The sequence below is a fragment of the Tribolium madens genome, unplaced genomic scaffold (genome assembly GCF_015345945.1).
Source record: "Tribolium madens isolate multiple individuals breed KSU strain unplaced genomic scaffold, Tmad_KSU_1.1 Scaffold_1;HRSCAF=32;Tcas5.2_LG8, whole genome shotgun sequence".
Classification (NCBI taxonomy): Eukaryota; Metazoa; Arthropoda; class Insecta; order Coleoptera; family Tenebrionidae; genus Tribolium; species Tribolium madens.
In genome coordinates, this window is record NW_025400984.1 from 761,747 (window position 1) to 784,436 (window position 22,690).

The 22,690-nt window shown below is 30.6% G+C and overlaps 1 protein-coding gene across 1 annotated transcript in view; it reads right to left on the reverse strand.

Moving 5' to 3' along the window:
• The window catches only part of LOC123004020 (basal cell adhesion molecule-like), a 167,949-nt gene extending 145,469 nt beyond the window's left edge, over window positions 1–22,480 (reverse strand). Inside the window, exon 1 of the mRNA XM_044397121.1 lies at window positions 22,371–22,480. Coding sequence (XP_044253056.1) covers window positions 22,371–22,422 — 52 coding nt within the window. The 5' untranslated portion in view covers window positions 22,423–22,480. The remainder of the gene's footprint in view (window positions 1–22,370) is intronic.
• Between the last annotated feature and the right edge of the window lie 210 nt (window positions 22,481–22,690).

The following is a 22,690-nucleotide window of genomic DNA, read 5'->3' on the forward strand; positions in this document are numbered from 1 at the left end:
TCGTTCTGGTGAATGTGCCTTTTGTATAGCAAAATACCCATCAACGTCCGTTACAATTTGTAGGCCGTTTTCGATATCGTTGAAATATCATTCATAGAACAGTACCGTTATAATGAAAATAAGGATCAAGTATCACAAAATAGTTTCAAGGATTGAATTTATATTAAATTCACCTGTCTTAAATTTAGGAAAATATATCGACCCATGCAACGAAGACTGTGGTAACTCAAAAAAAGGCACATTTCAGTTGATATTGTATCTAAATATTTTTTGTGTTCGACTGCATTATAATTCATGAATTATGATATCGTCTATTGTCCATAAAGTAGCTCATTATGGACGACGTCCATAATATTAAAGCAATACAGCCGCTTGTCAATTTTGTGTGTTACCAAAATAGTTATTAAACCGCTTCGTAAGTAAAACAACAAAAACAAGCAAGCTTCGGAACTATCGAAATTTTTAGTATCTATTAATTTTGTATTTGTATATCCTCGTAGAAAAAATTAACTCCAAAATCGAACATAAAGCTTTGAATATTATTCATAAATAATTAAGCTTTATGAACTTGTCCTATTTATTAGGACCTATATTATATACTTATAACATATAAATAGCTATTTTAGGATCATCTTAGTGAATAAGTTTTATAAAAATATTGTGCTCAATCTAAAATATGTTTTTTTTTCTTTAATTAATTCAACGAAAACTAAAAACAAGAATTTTTTTTAATTAAAGCTGATAATTCATAACACTATTAAAAAATCATTTAGTAGCACCCAGACAGAATATAAATATATGTTGAATATGAATATACTCGTAGGATGATCTTCGTGGCATGGGTCGATATATATGCGTAGAACAGCTTGTTTTACATTTACCTATGTTTTTTTAAGGTAACAGATTGGTAATTTCATGTAAAGAAAATTATTTTTAGATTCCATTTAAACATTGAAAATGTAATATGTATATCTATTTTCATAGTAATGAAAAAGTCGTCTCTTTAAATATTAAAGCATGTCTGTTGCTTAAATTGAAAAAGCTTTTGACAGAAGATAATTTTACTGAAGTAATATAACTTTATCTCGTTGAAAGAACCAGTTTTAATTAAAGCTACGTTCGGCAAGTGGCTGCAAAAACAGCTAAAGAGTGCAAAATTATGTTTTCTATAGCACAACATGTTACACTTTTAAATAAAACAACAAAGGAAACCTTTTCTTTTCACATTATGACAATATTTTAGAGGATCCATTTTGCGGCGTCTTTAGAGTTAACAAAAATGATAATTATTGAAGAACTACTTGGTGAAGCTGTGTACCTACCTATTGACAGATACCTAACGAACTACTTTAGTTTAATAGAACGGATAAATTGTTGCCGCTAAATACTTTAAAAATACAAGACGATAAAAGTGCAACTGCTAAAATACAATTTTCTGACACTATTTTCTGGCGACATTGTATGCAATACTTTGGTTATCACTAGTCATAGACTGTCGATTTTAAGTAAGAAATTGTTGCAATTCAACGTATTTCACCGAAACAAATTCATTCGTTGAATTTTGATTAAATATAGGTTATCTACCCACCTGACATTTTTTACAAATCTATCCAACGTACTTTGATTTCTGATTTAACAGAAATATCATATTTAACTTAGAAGTTAGTGATATTAATATTGTTGGTTGCGGCAAACAAAAATTCTGAAGAACCCCTTTCGTGAATAATACTGTATGATTGTGAATAAAAATAATGAACGCCCAGTAAAACTAATATCCACACAATACAATAATAGATGCTAATTAACAAAATAAAAAGCAAAGCTATAAAAGTAACTTGCAGTTGCTCAGTAATAGTATATTATGTTATTAGGAGTAAAAGTGATAGTTTATGTGGCGAAGGTGAACGTTTGTTTAGTTGGGCCACTTTTGGGACACGTTTGTTTACACCACGCGTCAATAACGGAATTTGTGTTGAGATTTTCGAAAGTGTTTATTAATTTAACAATGACTAGTGCAATAGGTGGTGCAAAATGATAAATGTTGATGATCTACAATGTACCTCTCTTGAAATTGCTGAAGCAGTGCAAGAGACAAAAAACAGCCATTGGTAAAAGTCATGGTAAAGGTAAAATCGCCTAGGCACAAAAATAGGATTTTTACTCCAAGGCTCAAAAGTAAAACTTTTACTTGTGACATCTAGTATATATAAAGGGTATACTCTTTCAAGGGATCCGAAAGTATATACACTTACATGGTATCTAATATCTCTGTTATTTGCCAACGGATTTTTATGAAATTTAAAATTTCAGCAACTTAGAAGGTGGAGATTCAATTATATTTGTTTACAATTTGAACTTAAATTTATTCGAAGCAGAAAACCCTCTGAATTTCAAAAACAATAAAAATTCGGAGAAGGCAAATTGAGTTATTTTGACTTCTTTTCAGCTATACTATCACCTGTTATATCATTTAAAATTACCCTGTAGCTGAAGCAATACTGTGGTATGTTTCGATAAAAGTAAAATTTTACATTTGTGTGAGTGAAAAAAATAAGCCCAATAAATAATAAATGTTTTAGAATCTTTTGTATCAAATTGGATAAATTTCCACGAAGACTGGAATTCCAATTTAATCAAAGCAGTTGTTTGCAGTTGTCTGAATGTGAATTATTTTAATAATGGTTTTTCCTTTCTTATGGTTTAAAGAATATCAAATTTAAACTCCATTTTTTTTAAATTGTTTTTTTGTTTTCAGAGAACTGGATTAATTTTGTAAGCTTAATGAGACCCACAGACTTCGTTTTTTTACACAATTTTACCCAGACAGGCAAAACAATGCGGGTAAGACGGAAGATACAAAAACAAAACTTTAAATCTTATTAAGATCAAATAATATTATAAAGCAAGATATTTGCCACATCTGTTGTATCATAAAATGCGCTCAATTACGTTTCCTCTTACTTCAAGGCAAACATTCACGCGATTTTTCATGAAAGCACAAACGTTCTGTAGCACACGTGGCTATGGCCACCTAATGAATTATGTTACACAACTAACTGGACCATATTATGATAAAACTTATTACTTACATTTTTAGCAATAACTAATAACGAAGGACAATTGAATTTTTTTTTCGTCTTAATTTTTGATTTGTGTTATTAGCCCTCTGAGCCCTGAATCAAATCCCAAAGCCTCGAACGTCAATTTTGAAACAGCGTATATTTGCGTTAATAGTGGCGTATGCAAAAATTAAATCAAAATCAACGTTCAAAAGGGACCAAATTTTTTTTTCAGCAGAATCCTTTGTTGCAGTACTATCAACTTTCTAATATAATAATCATGTCATCGTCATAGTCCTTGTTTTGTGGATCTCTATTTAAATATTCTTTTGATTTAAGTTTCCAAAGTCATGTTATAGCTTTAGGTATAGCAATTTCTTAAATCAGTCATGTCTAGTTATTATTAAATTTACTGACTCTTTTACTGCTGGCATGTTCAAATTTGATTAAATTTGACGGTACGTATTTATATCAGTTATCATGCCAATTAAGCACAGACTACAGTGAATTTTTGTAAATTCACGGGAATTGGGTGGACGAAATTCACTGTCCATCACTGTACATAAAAAGAACGAAGTTTATAAGCGCCTTTTAATGATAGTATCACTTCAAATTAATTTTAAAATGAGTCGTAAATTCCCATTATTTCTCATCAAAAATTGCGTAAAATAAATAGATGAAATTGGAAAAATATATATACTGCGTTTCCAAATGATTGACATCTCGGTAGGTAATGGAAATTCAAATTTAAGGTGGCAACATTTGTACTTGTTCATTTTTGTACAATTGCACCCACTGAGGTTAAAGATAGTCAATTTAAAAATTTGTGACAATTGTAGCTTTTAATAGATTTTGTGCTTTTTCTCTCCTACTGTCCCTTCTGTTCCACGTTTCTTCTTTTTAGAAAACCTGTCTTTTTCAAGGCAATTTTTTCTGGATATTTTTTTTACTAACCGAAGTTTTGAGTTCAACAATGCCACGCTTATCTTTATCTCATCTCACTCAACGAGAACGAGAAGGGGTTTGCCGTTGTTACGTATACAACGGATTTTTCAGAGATTCCAATAAAAAGAAATAATGTTTGAAAATTTATTATAAAAAATGTAACTTTAACTTCTACTGCTAGTTAAATAATATCTCGTTTTTGCTTATCCTGCTTTCCTTCATTAGGGAGATCACATCCATTCAGTAAATGTCGAATTGTCTCATTCGCCTTTCCACGCATTTTACACCTCTCTTCGCGTTCAAATTAAAACTTATTACACCCCCCCATTACTGTTCTGTAGTGCACATCAGAATTTTGCCAGTATTTTCTTCTATTTCATATTCTCGTTTTATACATATCTTCTCTTTATTTGCACTTCTACTTTCCTGCATTCTGTTCTTCCTTTCGAACTTTCCTCAAACTTCACCGTTTCTTTTCCGATTCAATTCTCAACCTCCTCCTTTTGTACTTATATTATTTTTTCAGACAAAATTCACCCGAAATGTCATTGTTATAACGTATCGCGATATAAAAAAATTTCACATTAGTAACTTTTTTGGAACTAAAATTAAATGCTGGTTTACAGTTTCAACGCCGACCGATGTCAAACATTTTGAAACCTTATACAGGGTTATTCATAAATATGAAGCAATATTTGAACGTCAAAAATGACCTATAAAATGATGTTAATTTAAATAATAACTCGTGTCCTATCTCTACTGATAAGAATTTTACAGCCCTCGGAATGTGGGTATGGAAATTTGATTTTTTTGTAATAACTTTGGAACTATTTGACCAAATATTATAAAATTTAGAACATTTCCCTGTGACAACATACCTTTTGAACTGGTAATCACGAAAACCGGATACATCCACTCAATTTCCGGTTCCAGCAGTTGCAGGTCACATTTTCTGTGTTTTTCCATTTTTTTGCTCTCTTAACACCAATTTTTTATTGCTCATATCGATAGAGTAATCAATTTCGATTAAAAAACGCATAACCTTTAATACTCCTAAAATGGACCGTTTCAAAGATATTTTAATTTAAACTGAGGACTGCACAACGCTGAAATCAAAAAATAGGGATTTTGAATAAAGGGTATCCACGGCAACCAATGACCATGGTCACATAAATCCCTGCCAGGCATCTGTTAACTTTGACAATAAATTTTTGTGAATTTTTTATGAATTAAATGCTACGAGATCCATTTGGATTTATTCTAAGTTACGTTTGGAATCTGAGGTAAACTCTTTTATTAAATATTTTCGATTAATTGTCTAATAATCGTCCAATGTCAAAGTTGACAGATGCCTGACAGCGATTAGTGAGACCATGGTCATTTGTTACCGTGGATATCATCCATTCAAAATCCCTACTTTTTGGTTTCAGCGTTGTGCAGTCCTCAGTTTAAATTAAAATATCTTTGAAACGGTCCATTTTAGGGGTATTAAAGGTTATGCGTTTTTTAATCGAAATTAATTACTCTATCGATTTGGGCAATAAAAAATTGGTGTTAAGAGAGCAAAAAATTGGAAAAACACAGAAAATGTGACCTGCAACTGCTGGAACCGGAAATTGAGTGGATGTATCCGGTTTTCGTGATTACCAGTTTAAAGGGTATGTTGTCACAGGGAAATGTTCCAAATTTTATAATATTTGGTCAAATAGTTCCAAAGTTATTACAAAAAAATCAAATTTCCATACCCACATTCCGAGGGCTGTAAAATTCTTATCAGTAGAGACAGGACACGAGTTATTTATTATTTAAATTAACATCATTTTATAGGTCATTTTTGAGGTTCAAATATTGCTTCATATTTATGAATAACCCTGAATAGTAAGTCTAAAGTCGCGGTCAATTCATAGTGACCACTTCCCTATGTAAATTTGTAAAAATTGTGTAAATGCAGTTTCAAATATCCAATTGTTTTTTTAGGGACATATCTATCAAAAATGGCAATTCTGAAAAAGTTGGGTTAGAATACTTCACATATAAAATCTACTGCGCCTGACACAATTGTTGCCACAATTTTGTTACTTCTGCCAACAAAGAGACAACCCTCACACTAGAGGTGGCGGGATGAAGGCTGCCAACTTTGCAATATTTTAAATGGCCACTATGAATTGACCGCGACTTTCTATACAGGGTCGCTAAAAAGTATGGATATAGCTAAGGCTAAAAAAAATACATTTTTCAAAATTTAATTATTTGACAGAACTCAGACAAAAATGTTCTCTTTATAAATATTAAATTTGACCCTTCTTGACATTAAAAAAAATCAAGATATCTCAGAACAAATGAAGATATAAGTTTGATAAACATCTGAGGCGATAGAATTTAATAGTTATTTATTGAATTGAATTGAATACAACATTTTATTCTTCAAATTAGGCTCAATAAGGCTTAAACTTGCTTTAAATCTGTTAAAAACAATCTTACGTTTCGTATTGGGAAATGCCCAACAGTTGACAAAATTTCCTTATATGGGAGAAAAACCGTAAATTTTCAGTGTCGAAGAATAAATATTTTTAAGCATATACCAAATTTCAATAAGTTTTGATAAATTGGTTTTATAATATTTAACTGTATCCATACTTTTAGCGACCGTATATTTATCAATGTTTACTGTCTAGATTTCAAAATATTAGTTGACAAATATTTTTATAAATTTAAAGTCCAGTTAATAATTGAATAAATTATGGAACTTTTGCATTGCAACATTATGATTATAAACCTCTCGTGATGCAAACCATTATCCATGCATAATTTCCAATTTCCAATTCCCAATTTGTCTAGATCTTGACAAATACGTTCAAGTAACGCAATTGCAATTTTTTGCTAACATTCAGGTCACTATTCAGCTGTATAATGCCGCTTGATTCGATGACTTAATTTCAAACTGACAATAGAGGATAATTCGGTTTCATCAGCTAAATGGAACATCAATATTTCATTAATTCAGCTACTTTCATTGAAACGAAAATGTTAATTTAGTTTCATATGAACCGGAGCTGAACGTTTCGATTTCACTGAGAATAACATTAATTAATTTTGATTTTTGGCAGCGAAGCGAAATAACAAGCACCAATTACATTAAATTTTTACTGTGATTCTGAAACAATATACTTCAAATTGCGTTAATTTAATCAAAAGTGAGGAATGCTTTCGTTCCACGAATGAGTAGAGAAATCACTCTCTTATATTTTAACATTTTACATCAGTTTTATTTATTTAGACAGTGCACAAGAAGGCGCTGCATATTTAAAAATAGGTTCATACAACATATGTATTTTCTACATCCTTTTTAATATATGTATATGCAAATCGCATCTCTTTTTTTATAACTTTTTTCACAACTATCATGATCCTGTTTTACATATTGCACAAACATATAAGTGCACTTAAAAATTATTTTCAAATAAAAAAACAGTTGATACAAGAAGTAAAACGTTTTGCCAAAGGGTCAGTCATATACAGGGTCAGTCACAGGAGAGTTACTTCTGAAATAATTTGGGCAGCAACCCATTATACAATTCACAAAGGCGTCTAACTTCCTCATTTTGAAAAATTATAAAATTGAATCCAAGAATACTTTGCATATCTTTTCATTTTGAGATTTAAAAAGTAACAGTCAATTTTCGTTAATACCATGTATTATTACACAAATAACGAAAAAGTGGGCATGCAAGAAAATGCTTCTGCGGCAACAGCTCTGTACTTGGAGAGGTATCCAAATCGAATGCATCCGGTTCCTGAAACATTTAGAAAACTGGAAGCCAAGTTACGACAAGATTGTTCCCCAATGAAAGACCTCGTCAGAGGACTGCTACTGACCTCGAAAATGAAATTAGAGTCCTTGAAGCAGTAGACAATTACTTGTCATTTTAACGACTTCACTCATTTTCATCCAGCTCATATTGATTACTGAATTAATTCAAATAAAATATTATATCCAGTTACATAGGCTAAAGGTATTTTTGGTTGCAAACTAATTAATTTTCAAAGTAATTCTCCTATGACTGACCCTGTATAATAAAGACCCTAACGGATTTTCAGACGCAACCCAAAATACTTTCTCAGATACCACTATATAAAAATTTTCAAGGATATAATACATAGACATCTGTGATAGCTCTGACAATTTATAATTTGGAATCCTACGAAGTACCTTTGACGGTACAGATTCAGCCACAGTATTTTGTCACATTCCCCATTTGTCAAGATCATATTATCAGTATTTTCGTCGTTTGAATACATTTTGAATTCAAGGGGAGAAAAGTGGAATTGATCACACTGTCAACGTTGACTGTGAAAATGTATTTTGGGTTGCGTCTTAAAATCGGTCAGTGTCTTTATTATAACACAGGGCGACAAAAAAGTCATGTCGTGACAACTTGACAAATTATCTATCATTTTGTTCGTCTCAGTGAGACAAATCAAATGCACTTAAAAAAAATTCAAAAAAGTCCACACACTATGAACTAAATATTTTTTTTATTTAAATTAATTTGAAATAATTAAACTTTAAAAAATCATTACTTAATAACTGTTAGGCCGATTTCCTTCAAATAAAAACCATTCTAAAGAGATGGACTTGCCCTTTAGAATGATATGCAATTTGAAATTGAATGTTTGCCAACTTTTCTTCGAACAGTGTTCGAAGAAGTTCGAAGTAAATCGAAGTAATCTAAGAAAAAATCTACGAGTATTTTTTTTTTCTTCATCACCATCGTGTAGAGCATCTTATTATTAGTTGTTCTCCAAATTTTTAAAATAATATATCGAGTAGTTTTCAAGATATGATTTTTTGAATTTAAAGTTTGCTATTCAGGCATTGCTCCATATAGGAGAAATGCATGTTCATCTTACTTAAAATCGAATTTTTATAAAAGTATTTGTTTTACGACTCTTCTTTTGCTTAAAAATGGTCAATTGCATCTTATTTGTTCTAATTAGAATAAACAAAAACTGTTTGTTTACTTAAAACAAATCGAAGAGTACTTGCGTACTAATGAAAGCAAATAAAAAGTTTTTTGTTCTAAAAATGACCACTGATCATTGAGTAAAGAGGATTTAGAAGTTTAAGGCACTAGCCTTAAATATAAAGGCAAATCTTTTTCAAATCAAATCACTTTTCATTCAGATTCCGACTTGTTCACTTTGTTCTAGCTTTCTGAACTTTTTTTGGAAAATGTTCTCAGCAATTGCTTTCTCATCACTTTCGAGTGATGCTTAATGCAATTGTTTTAAGTAAACAAACAGTTTTTGTTTAATCTAATTAGAACAAAGAAGATGCAATTGACCATTTTTAAGCAAAAGAAGAGTCTTAAAACAAATACTTTTATAAAAATGCAATTTTAAGTAAGATTAACATGCATTTCTCCTATATGGCGCATTGCCTGAATAGCAAACTTTAAATTCAAAAAATCATATCTTGAAAACCACTCGGTATATTATTTTAAAAATTTGGATTTTAACCAATAAAAAGATGCTCTATACAGTGGTTATAAACAAAGAAAATTACTCTTAGGGTTTTTCTTAGATTACTTCGATTTACTTCGAACTTCTTCGAACACTGTTCGAAGAAAAGTTCGTTAATATTCAATTTCAAATTGGATATCATTCTAAAGGGCAAGTCCATCCCTTTATATTGGTCTTTATTTGAAGGATATCGGTATAACAGTTATTGAGTAATGATTTTTTGAAGTTGAAGTATTTCAAAATCATTTAAATTAGAAAAAAGTGATTTACTTCAAAGTGTGTGGACTTTTTGAAATTCTTTTAATTGCATTTGATTTGTCTCACTGAGACAAACAAAATGATATATAATTTATCAAGTTGTCAAGACATGACTTTATTTTTGTCACCCTGTGTAAGTGATTCAGCCTGTATGTATAATTAAAACATCTTGAAATTGTATATTTTTCTTATTTCGAATTCTAGTCATTATATACAGAGCGGTTCAGATAAGATAATGAGCCTGACGATCTGGCGATGCAACCCAAGAAACAAATTTCATTTACGTCTTTGATCCAATTTAAATTAGAATTTGCAAGTTGAACCCAAGTTATCATCTTATGTCACTCTGACATCAGCGCAAAGAACAATCATTAGTGCCATTCAGTTCTCGCGGAATGATAGAGAAGTCAGAGAAATCTTTCTGGTGTAAACCCAATACAAAATGTATGAACGAATGAAACATTAAAGGTAGACAAACAATTTTTTTTTATAAATCATAAATTGCTTGTCAGAGCGACATCAGATAACTTGGACTGCAAATGCAAATCTTAATTAAATTAGATCAAGACGTAAATGAAATTTGTTTTGTGGGTTGCATCGCCAGATCGTCAGGCTCATTATCTTATCTAAACTGCCCTGTATACAGGTTGTCCCAAGCAGGCTTGGATATAGGAAATTAACATGGGAAATTAGTGTTTATTTTTTTCCGGTTTCAGGAGTAACAGAAATCAATATCTGATTGATGCAGCTTGTAGTGCTCGAAAAGGACTACCTTGTCGACATTTTTAAACACTTTTTGACTTCGTGGACGGAGACGCCGTCTGGTAATTCAAAAGTTTCGCCCCCTGCACTTGAGGAAGATTATCTTTCCAAAAAATTCAAGGGTCTTAGTGTGAGGATCATACCGCTAGCTATTCAGTACCTAATCACACAGTATTAACCCAGTTAAAACTTAACCTTTTGGCACAAAGGCCGAGTGATTACCTACCCTAGAAGTTGTTAAGACTGTGTTAACACCCTAAGTGAAGAGACAAAAATGAGATAGTTCAGTGTGGAATTATAAAATAGTTAATTTGTTTGTTTTAACATAAAGGTCAATTCTTTGTCTGTAGCTTAGAGTTAAAGAATTGCAATTTAATCTATTCGATTAAACAATCAATCGTTTGCACCATTTCGAGAATAAAACCTAAAACAATTATATATTTTTTTCAGTAAATCCAAACAAACAGTAAAATTGCATTTAAAAAATTAGCTGAATAAAATTGATTTAATTGTTGCATATTTCACAAGTCCTTCCAATTTATCGGTTAGTTAATTTGTATTGACGGTCTTGAACAAAACCATTTAATTGTTATAGAATTCAGTTAATAAATCTACCTAATTCTGTATTACGATAATTTTGCTCATCAAAGCAAGTGGTTGCAAACCTTTAAGAGCTAATAGTAGCCGTCATTTAGAATCTTTTTAGCCACACTTGCAATGGCAAGCAAAAAATTTTGAACACATAGAAAAGCGTCATTTTAATCTGAAATCAGAAAAAACTTAAGTTTGTCCCTGCCGCGCACCACAGCTCAGTATAACAAACTGTAAAAAAGTGTTTTCGTCTTTTAGGTATAAACTAGAAATGTTACTCAATTAAATTACAATATTCTGTAAAGTTCGTTCTTTAAGCCGAACCAAAATTCATCAAAATCCGACAAAGAATAACAAAAATATTGCAATGGCAATGTGAAAAATCGCAAAATTTTAGTTGTCCGGTTAATTTTGACGGGCAGTGTAGTATAACTTGAAAACTATCAAACATAGGTATAGAGAATGTTAATACAGATGGAAGCAGAACTAAATTCTCCTCCATTAAGTGAAGAAAAAATTGGGGTGTTTCATTTAGAAAAATTGAGTTAAGGGTATTTGAAGTTTCCTAAACGTAACCTTACATTTTGCCGTTTTGTTATTTTTTTTCCAATTATGAAAACACCAAAGGAAAGATCTAATCTTTCTCTCTCGTATACCTAAATACGATTTTAACATAATAAAAAATGGTAGAGTTACCGATTTTTGAATAGGAAGATTAGAATCCAAAATTTTTTAAAAAGGTCTAAAAATTTTGAAAACGGTTAAACTTAGGCATAGGAAAGGCTAATAAAAACACTCTCATAATCACATGAGTAATCCGAAAAAGCAATAAAAAGCATAGCTTTCTATTTTTTTATTATATTTATTTATTTATTAATAATTTTTTTCTTATATTTATTTAAAATACCGAAGTTGATATCCACTTCCGGTGTAATAGGAAGTGCCGCCATCTTGAAAATATTTTCATGGAGCAGAACCTAATCGATTATGGCTATAAACAAAATTTTAGATAAATATCATTGTTAGAACTCCCAATACTTCTAATGTTTAGCCGGAACAGCCTGTATAACTTGCCCCAAACAAATACACTGGCCGCCAAAATTAACCGGATACCTAAAATTTTGCGATTTTTCATACTGCAATATTTTTGGTATTTTTTGTCGGATTTCAACAAATTTTTGTTTAAATTAAAGAATGAAGTTTGCAGAACATTGTAATTTAATTTAATAAAAGACAAGAGCACTGTTTTTTACTTATTTTTGTACTTAGTTGTGGTGTGCAACAGAGACAAACTTAAGTTTTTACTGATTCCAGATCATTGCCCATCCATTCTTTTCTGAATTATGTACCACATTTTCCATAATTTTAATTCTTGAGACATGAGAGATATAAACTTTCAAAAAAAGCATTACATTTTATTGAATTTCTATGAATTGTTCGAATGTGCCAAAACGTCAAAATAGACGCATGGAAGTTTCCAATAATAATTAACAGTTTTGCTTGTTGTAATCCTTGGAAGTACGATACTAAGTTTAGATTTCTCGTGTTCAAAAACGTAATTGTGCTGTTTTGGTGGCATAAGCAATGATTTTCGGTTTAACTAACTTTTTATGTAGCCTACTTTCTGAATGAATATTCAGTAACATTAGAAAAGCAACGTCTTTTCCAATACTTTGTATCTTTGGGGTACTAGAAGATAAAATTTTAAAACAAATTCCTCATTCAAAAAAAAAATACTTAATTTTGTCTCTATTGCACACTACAGTTCAGTATAAACAAAAAATAAAAAAAAAACAGTGCTCTCGTCATTTAGGCATAACATTTACAAGACAAAACTAGAAATATTATTGAACTAAATTACAATGTTCTGCAAAGTTCATTTTTTAAACCGAACAAAAATTCGTCGAAATCCGACAAAGAATAACAAAATATTGCAATGTGAAAAATCGCAAAATTTTAGGCGTCCGGTGAATAATATTGCTAATGTTTATTCATTGTACAAACTAAAGTGTAAACAAAGATGAACATTTAAAACACTTCTAACTTAAAACAAAACATTTCCATAAACAAACTCGTAAACAATATGTATTATCCATACCCAATACTTTAGAACAATATGTGTTTATCGCTAATATTTATTTGTGTTATTATACTGAAGCCGCGATTACTTTTTATCTGCTCCACCCATTCGGTTTTCTTAGCAACCAGTAAAATTTTTCTCCAAGGCGATCAGATTTAAACTGAAAATCTTTACAAATTTTTTATTTTTATATTCTGACAGTTGTGCTGACAGTTTTATAAAATGTTTTGGAAGATTTAATTATAAATTTGAGAAAAAGTGATGATGAAAGTGGTTTTCGTATTTGAAGATTTGGATTAAATTTTATTTTCGATTTGTTTTAAATTTTGTTTGTTGTAAATATTAAATCAGACTTGAACTATGAGTGGTTAGTTATGTCACTGGGACAGGTCAAATGTTATATCTGCGCTGCTACTGAAAACTGTGAAAATATTATTATATATGCAAACAAATTTTTTTGTGTTAAAAGTAGACCATCAACATAACTATGTACTTCATTTACGTTGTTTCACATTGTTAGAGTGTAATGGGCGTCCAGCCCAGAAGCGGCCCATGAGCCTTCAAGATGGTAGTAAAGTCGCTGAGTGCTCAGAATAGAAATAAGCACTACAACATAAAACCTCCCGCACTTTTGATTAGTATGTAAAAAACAGATATGCCACACCTACATTATACACAATTTTATCTGTAAGAATTAGGTTAAACCAACCCTTAAAATACATAATCAAGTGAATCACTTGCACATAAACGTAATAATCCAACTACTTTCAAGGATTGCATGGCGATACTTGGCAATACTTATAATCAATACTTATATCTTTATTATTAATTATTGTAATTTTGTTTATTCACAATCACTAATATTACTAACCTTTTAAAAGTTGGGAAACACATCATTAAATCTCATGAGGGGTAATAACATTACTTCTCTTGGGCAGTAATATGCAGGACAGCCAACGTTAAAATTACAAAAATATCGGGAATTTTTTCTTTCAAATTGTCAAGTTACGCATAATATTTTGCTAAATTAGTATTCAATTGCTTTTGTAGCAGTTTCTCTTACTTCTGGGAGAGTACACTGCTCTATTTCGACGATTTTAAATCAGATTTATATATTATTTCAATATTTTCTTTGACATTTCTAAAATGTCAAAAATCAAACGCCGTTTGGATGGCTTACCACGTTTAGACCTTAACTTTGTTAGAATTTTATTTACTCAAATTTTTGACTGAAAATAATGTGATAGCATTAATAATAAATAGCAAATAAACCTCGGTGGTAATGGCATTACCCCTTGTGCTTTATTCGATCTCGAGGCTGGCGCCTCTCGATCGTATACATAAGCACTCGGGGTAATGCCATATTTACCACCTCGCATGTGATGTACTATTATTCACAATCACTAATGTAATTTGCTGATTACTAAACCTTTAGAGGATGAGAAACACATCATTAAATCTCATGAGAAGTAATATTATTTCATTTCTTGGGTGGTAATATGCAGGTTTGCCAACGTTTAGATTAGAAAAATACCGGGAATTGTTCTTTCTGTCAAGTTACGCACAATATTTTGATAAATTAATATTCAAATGCTTCTGTAGCAGTTTCTGTTACTTCTAGGGGAATACATTCCTCCTTTGCAACAATTTTAATATCAGATTCACACATTATTTCTATATCTTCTTTGACATTTCTGAAATTTCAAAAATCAATAAAGATTGCCTACCATGTTTAGATCTTAAATTGGTTAAAATTCTTTTTCATTCAAATTTTTGACTAAAAATGATGTGATTGTGAATAAAATAGTATACAAACCTCACTGGTACTATTACCTATCATTACCTACCCCATGTGCTTTATTATTACCACCTCGTTTATAATGTACTATTTCTGAAATACATTTTCTTTGTCGTCGAGATTATTTTTAATACGTCTTCCAATCCGTCAGTGCAAGTTAGGTAAAGCTCTGCAAAAAGGATTCTTATTTCGGGCCCGCATCAGATTGCCTGTTCTTTATTAGCTTTAAGAAAAGGTGAAGAATGTTCCTTTATTTTACCTTTTTTATTTTTATCGATTTTGAATAACATTAAAAACACGACTAACACGAATATTTTTGCAAGTGTAGTAAAAGTCTGCGTGTTTTGTTATGGCATAAATGTAAAGCTTGACTAATTGAATAAGTTGCATCCCCGCTGTGAACAAAGCTTTTTGAGGGTGTATATCCGGTGGTAACAAGGTCATAATTAGTCCTTTGCGTGAAAAACAACAAGAATGTTTGGTTAATTTTGTGAGACAATTTGTGGGGATACGCCTGAGGGGTTTCTTTCGTTAGAAAGGAAGATTAGTTTAAATTATAAAAATTGTGTTTCTTGTCAAAATATTGTTATTGCGAAAGCTACAGCCTGAGAAAACAAACACGCACCCAAATCTTCTTACATTACAACGCTTAACGAAAACTCAATTCTTATTCCAACGACAAAAATTGAATTTATTGCGATTCCGAAGCGGATAAAAAATAGCATGTACACCCTTAGCGAAGGATTTTACAAATTGCGAGAGTGGTATTGTAAGTTGCGGTGCAATAAATAGACGAAATAGCTTACATTCCATATTTTTATATCTTGATTTCAACTATTCGATAGATTTGATCTCGTTAGCGTGTCAGCTATTGAAATCATTTTCATTGTCTTATTACTGTATAAATTTTTCATACAAATAATAACAATACAAATGCTTTGAACTGCTAATAAGTCACTGCACATTAGAACTTTCCATTTAGCAATACTGCCTGCAAATTTAGTTAAGAATTTACAACGAGAACAAAGTTGCCGGAAAAACTTTTGATCATATGATTACTTATTACATTAAACTTTATGCAGCTAATTTCACGGTGAATTACTGAGAAATGATATGTTATTTTCTTTGTCCGGACAATTTTCAACTCTTGAATATTTGAAAGATCTGTTACTTTATTATTTATTATCCCTACACATTTTATAAAACGAAGTATGGTCGCACTCATCGCTTCGTTCATAGTTTGTTATGTGTGATATACCATTTATTTCTAGTTTGCACAATAATTTGCATTAAATTTTTGAAATTACGGTTTATATTTACAACGTCGTACACATTTAGATAATTGCGCACGCAGTGCTGTAAAATAACAACAAATTTTTAGGCTTTCAGAGACTTCGAAAAAAAAAAGATATTTTATGTTAAACAAAGTCCATTAATGCTGAAAGAAGTTACCGCATAAATTTATCTATTTAATCTTCAAAAATACAGAAAATATTTTTTTGGCAAGATTCTGTTCAACGCCCTGTCGTGAAACGCAAAGATGTGTTGACAAAACCGAAGGATCTATTATTTGCCAAAGGATTCTAATGAAATTTAAAATGTAGATTATTTAGTAGGTAGAGATTAATATCGCAATATCAATACAACAAAGATACTCGAAAGTACCACCAGTGGCATCACTGGTTCCAAAAATTCTAAATGGGTTCTATCTTAATTTAACACAGGGTTTAGGGTTCTTCTACGTCTACTTGGAGACGTTAAACTATTGTCTTAAGGTTAATTTTCATAAAATTCTTTCAAATATTAGGGCAAAATTTTAACAACATAATCGATGTCTTTCTGTTGATTCAGACAAGTAAATATGTGTTAAAATATCTTTTTATCTTGAGTTAATTTTATTGATAGTAATTGAATCTCCACCTTCTAAGTTGTAAATGTTTGCTTTTTTGTCAATTTGGTAATTTTTAATACGAATCTTTTAAGTCTTTAGACATTCGAGTAATTAATGTGTTTCCCAAAGATCGCTTACATTAAATATCATGTGAGCAACGGAATATTGATTCAAGGAGGGCCTTGGAAGTTTTCATGTATGTCTTCTATTAATTTTGAGTAACTGAACTACTCGCAGTTAATAAACGGTGAAACTACTTTTAAGCAATCCACTTTCTTCTTTTAAATTTATATTAGATCTCGTAATTTATTTCTTCAGTTGTGTTAATAATTCATTGTTGTAGATCACCTAGGTCAGCGACAAGAGTTTCGAAAATTGTGTTTTTCAACTTGGACTTAGAATCAAGGGTTGTGTTTTTACTCGAGCAAAAGTTATAATTATTCCCTAAAAAACCCAAGATGGTCTGAAGTTACAGTACGTTATTTTATTGCCTAGAGGTACACTTCTCCAAAAGATTATGAATTTGCAAGAACAAGTCAGTTTTTAAAGCTCCATCCAAAACAACTTTGAACAGATATATAGGAAATTCTCAAGGGGTTTTCTCAAAGCAAAAAAATAATAGAGAATAATATGTAGAAAACTAATTCATAGGGAATAAAATTAATCCTTGTGTTTTTTACTCGAAGTTGTTGTTACCTTTAACATCATTGAGGCCTAAGTTTTATTGCTTCCTTTACAGAAGTATTGAAGAAATAATAAAAATTATTGTAATTTTCTAGTAAATTTGTAAAGATTAAAAATAACTATCAAACCCAAATGTAAATATTTATTTTTTTAATAAATAAAAATATATTTGCTTATAAAATGTTATAATAATTGTTGATGTTTTTGATATAGTTCTTAGAAAAAAATTATTATACAACCCATAAAACACAAAGGTAAATTTTTGTATACAAAAAATTATCAAGGTTTCAAACCAAAGTATACAGATTCCATTGGAGCGCAGACTTGTCGCTCCCCCAACGGCCATTTTTTTAACATTGCGTACACTTTTTTTTACTGTCAATCAACGCAGACGACGAGATTAATATTACTCATGACTTACATTACATTACATATGTCTATCTCTCTCTGCCAAGGCTACTTCTGAAATGAAATTCCGTTGCTCACGCGTTACATACATCAAGATTAACTTTTTTTCCAATTTCAAGATTGAATCAACTTGTGATGAAATACAATAAATTATAACTATTCTATCCGCTATATCTGTATTATGAAAAGGTGTTAGGCATACTGTAGCACAGAACAAACTCCGAAATTCACGTAGGCGAAATAACTATTTCCCGGACAATTACCCCATCACACATTTAATTATAACGCCTTTGATAAACACCATTTGAATATACAACGTAGCAAAATAAATTTTAAGGGTAACGAGGCAGTAATAAGTAATGCAACAAGCAGTCAATAAACAGTAAAAGGATGGTAGATGTAAAATTCAAAAGGTTGTACTTTGTGTGTCACTTCTAAAAATAAAACAATATCCTTTGTATCAGCACAAAAGAACAAAACATTAATTTTTTAGTCAATAATGAATTCACTACAAAATGATTTGCAAATATTAGTAATTTATTCTCTGTTAAGAAGCCAAAATGCTGAAGTTATCTTAGAAAAATTAAAACAGATTTTATCTTCAACCATTATGCCGGATCTTTCTCATTTTACAAGTTTTAGTTGGGTATTAGTTTACACAGTGTGTTCGGTAAATCGATTGGCATCTTTCTAGGAATGGTAAGGGTAACCACCTTTATTAAATATTATATACAGAAAGTTTCAGAACTCGCGCCCCTGAGAAAAATTTCAGGTAAAAAAGACACCAGGAACATAAAAAAATTATTAAAAAATTCTATCGGTCATACATTTTTTACATTTTGCCAATAAAAGCCACAAATAACATTAAATAGAATTACAATTTAGGATGCAGCTTCCTTGTTTCCTCTTCTAATAGCCTGTAGCAAAAAAACTTGGAAAATGATATCTTACCATATCTTACCTTACAAGCCATTTTTCTCTAGGACGCGAGTTCTGGCACACCCTGTATATATTATATTGAACTGGTAATTTAACGTTTATCAGTTTGGCATTCAGCGTAAAAAAATACCTCATTGAATTAAAATAATTTATAATTTGTATTATTTGTTTAATTGGTAGTAGAAAAAGTATATAAATTTCTTACGACACTCGTTTATTAAACAATCGCTCTGCTACCCACTGCTCGTGCAGACATAAAAATCGTGTCTTAAGTGTTGTTTATAACACTTATTCCATAATATACTATTGTTTATTTAATATTGAAAGAATTTTTGGACTTGGACATTAATATAAAATTAATATAAATTTAAATAAAACTCTTAAGTTTTTACAAAATTTAAAAAAGCTCAGCTAACGCTGGAAGAAATAGTCAGTTTTTGAAAAAATATTTAATCAAAATTCTAAGACCGAAATTTTAAAGTAGGTTATTAAGATGCGCGGATTAGGTCAAGTCAGGTCAGGTCATAGCAGCAACCAATAACAGTGCAACATTTGCGCCGTTGCAATATCAACTCACATTTCGTAGTTAATACTTGAATAGGTCATATGTCATAAAAAATGCAATTTCGGTTCTTGCTGCCTAAGTCTAATCAGGATAGCCTTCTAGATGGTACGTCAAAACTTCGCATGTGATCAAATGATGAACCATTTAGAAAGTAGATATTTCGATATTGAAATTTGTCCAATGCTGCCAACGGGACGGAATTAGACATTGCAATCACTCGTATGTCATATTTGATATACAGTGTTATTCATAAATATAAAGCAATATATAAACCTCGAAAATGACGTATAAATAATATTAGTTCAAATAATAACTCGTGTCCTATCTCTACTGATAAGAATTTTATATCCTTCGCAATATGGAAATTGTTTTTTTTTAATTAAATTTGAAATAGTTATTTGCGAGAACATACCTTTTAAACTAGTAATCACGAAATCCAGATACATCTTTTCAATTTTCAGTTCCAGCAGCTGCAGGTCATGTTTAAATTATATATAAAAATTGACATTTTAGCGAAATCTAAAAAAATTCATATCTTCGTTATTATAGAAGACACAGATTTGAAATAAAGACATTATATAGGCACTTTTTTCCGTAGAATTTAATTATGTAGTTCACAATTTTTTTCAGTTGTTTGTTTAGCCGTAATAATCTTTAACTAAAAGGATTTAAACTATATTATTCAACCAGTGTCACTAATGAAAGAGTTTTCTAAGTACCTATTAAGTAATGAAAAAAATGCAAAATAAATCGTAAATCAACTTATTGGCGACTAATAACATTTCTTTGTTTTTAAACAAGCTAACATTACCATTGTAAACTTCTAATGATACATAGAGTGTTGTAAAAAAAGCCGCTTTGATTCTTCAATTAAATATATTTTATATGACACAAAAATGACGATATGGCTATTCAAATACCCGTCTATGTGGAACGTTATTCTACCTCCATTAGACCATCAAAAAAATGTTTTTTCTAATTGTGTTGACTGTTGACACATTTGTTTTTCCTATTTTTGGATATTTTAAAAATATGTAATAATTTTGTTCTGAGGCGCTCGCATATTTGTTCAATACTTCTAACATACCTATCATATTTTTTAAATTTTTATAATTTTATCTATTTTTTCATCGATATCTATATATCTATATCTATATTTTTATACCTTATTGATTATTATTTACACATTTGGAATGAAATAGTTTTTCCATGGCCAACTATTATCAAACAAAATATGTATTTCATTTTTTAAGTATAATTATAAAAAAATATTCTGTTACAAATATATATTTTTTAGATCAGAAAAAAATAAGCTTTTCAAAATTGCCATAGCCGCCTATGATTTCCATTTAAAAAAATAGAAGTTTATCTTATTACGGCTAAACCAATAACTGAAAAAAATTGTTAACTACATTATTAAATTCCTCGTAAAAAAGTGCCTGTATAATATCTTTATTTCAAATCCGTATCTTCTATAATAACGAAGATATGAATATTTTTAGATTTCGCCAAAATGTCAACTTTTGTCTGTAAGTCGAAAACAAAAGAAGATAGCGAGATGCGAGATGTATCACTCGTTTTTGGCTAAACATCATAGTGTCGGAGATTCCCTATTCGGACATCCAAAATGCAGCACCCTGTACAATATGTACAGAACAACACATTTAGGTATTCTATTCTAACTTTTGCAATGTGTAAATTTATCTTTTTTGAAGTTTTAAAGAATTTTTAGAAAAAAGTTTATACTAGGTAGGTTCTTGTTTCCACCTCTTCTTCACTCTTAAAATTATGGTTTTGAGTAAATTCTATTAATCTGCAACCGCTTTTATGCTCTAGCTGAGACTATAGCCCTCCTCCAGTTTAGGAAGTATAAGATTTTTTTTTATTTTGAGTAAGTTTTGGCATTTTTACTATTTGACACTGACAAGGTTAATGTCATGCTAATGTCCACTTAATCCAGCAAGAAAATGGTGTACGCAATTTTATTGTCCGTCAGTGTAACCTATATACTCATCCTTCGTCTCTTATTTTGAGCAATATGGCGGCATGAAACTTTAATGAGGGTTTGCACATATTTACAAAATAATATTAATCCAGAAATTATTTTCTGTTAGCGTCATGTTGTTTTAATTATGAGAAATATCTACATTTGTAATGGAATTCGTTATTGAACTTTGACATCAGTCAAGGTCAAGTGGTTTTAATATTAAAGAAACAATGATTAATATTTTGTTAATACTAAATATAAAAATCACAGATTAACTCTTAAATTTCAAGAGCCATGGGTTTTGGAGTCAAGGATTATTTTAAAATTACAAAATACCTATACCTATTTATTTGCTTTTATTTCACATTTACTCACAATATTTTTGTGAAAAGACAATAATATTTAAATTGGTGCAAAAAAACAATATCGAAGCTGGATTAATTCTTACTACCTCAGTTTTTCGTGACGAACCTGTAGGTATGTACATACATACATTATCCACAAATAAATTAAACCACCCGCAATATAGTTGACAAAAAATTTACACGTTGTAGCTAATTAAGCTTACTGCCTTTTAAATAAAATAGAACAAAGAAATTGTTTAATACTTGAAATACAAGTATTAACATAAACAAACTATTAGTACAGTTTTTAAGAGCCCAAATGTGTTAAAATCAACTCTTTTACTGAATTTGTAATAAGTTTAGAAGCAAAAGACCTACATAGTTTGGAAATTTAATAAAATATTAGACGGTGAAAAAGTTTCCAGACACATAAATTGTAGTTGCAACTAGCAACTGTCCGCCAGCGGAAAATCACAACATTTCCGGATAACCCGGAAATGGCCAAAAAATCACTTAACCTTTCCCAAGCCACTAACCTGTCAACAAAGCCGCTAGAAAAAATCCAATTCCGAAATCCAGTGTCTTCATAATTCAATTCAGAATTCACGACACACCATCACAAACGCGTGCTACGTGCTTAAAGCCGGCACTCGGTGGCGGCGTTCCGGTGGCGGCGCACAAGACTAACTACTGGAAACGTGAAGTTCTGCAATGGGAAGTGGCGCGCGACTGCGTCCCTTTTCGGTACAGGTGGAAAAGTTGAGCCCACTTAGACCAAAGATAATAAAATATAATATAATAAGCACCAAGTAATTTATGAATCCCAAAATCGTCTGTCGTTATTTAAACTGCACGT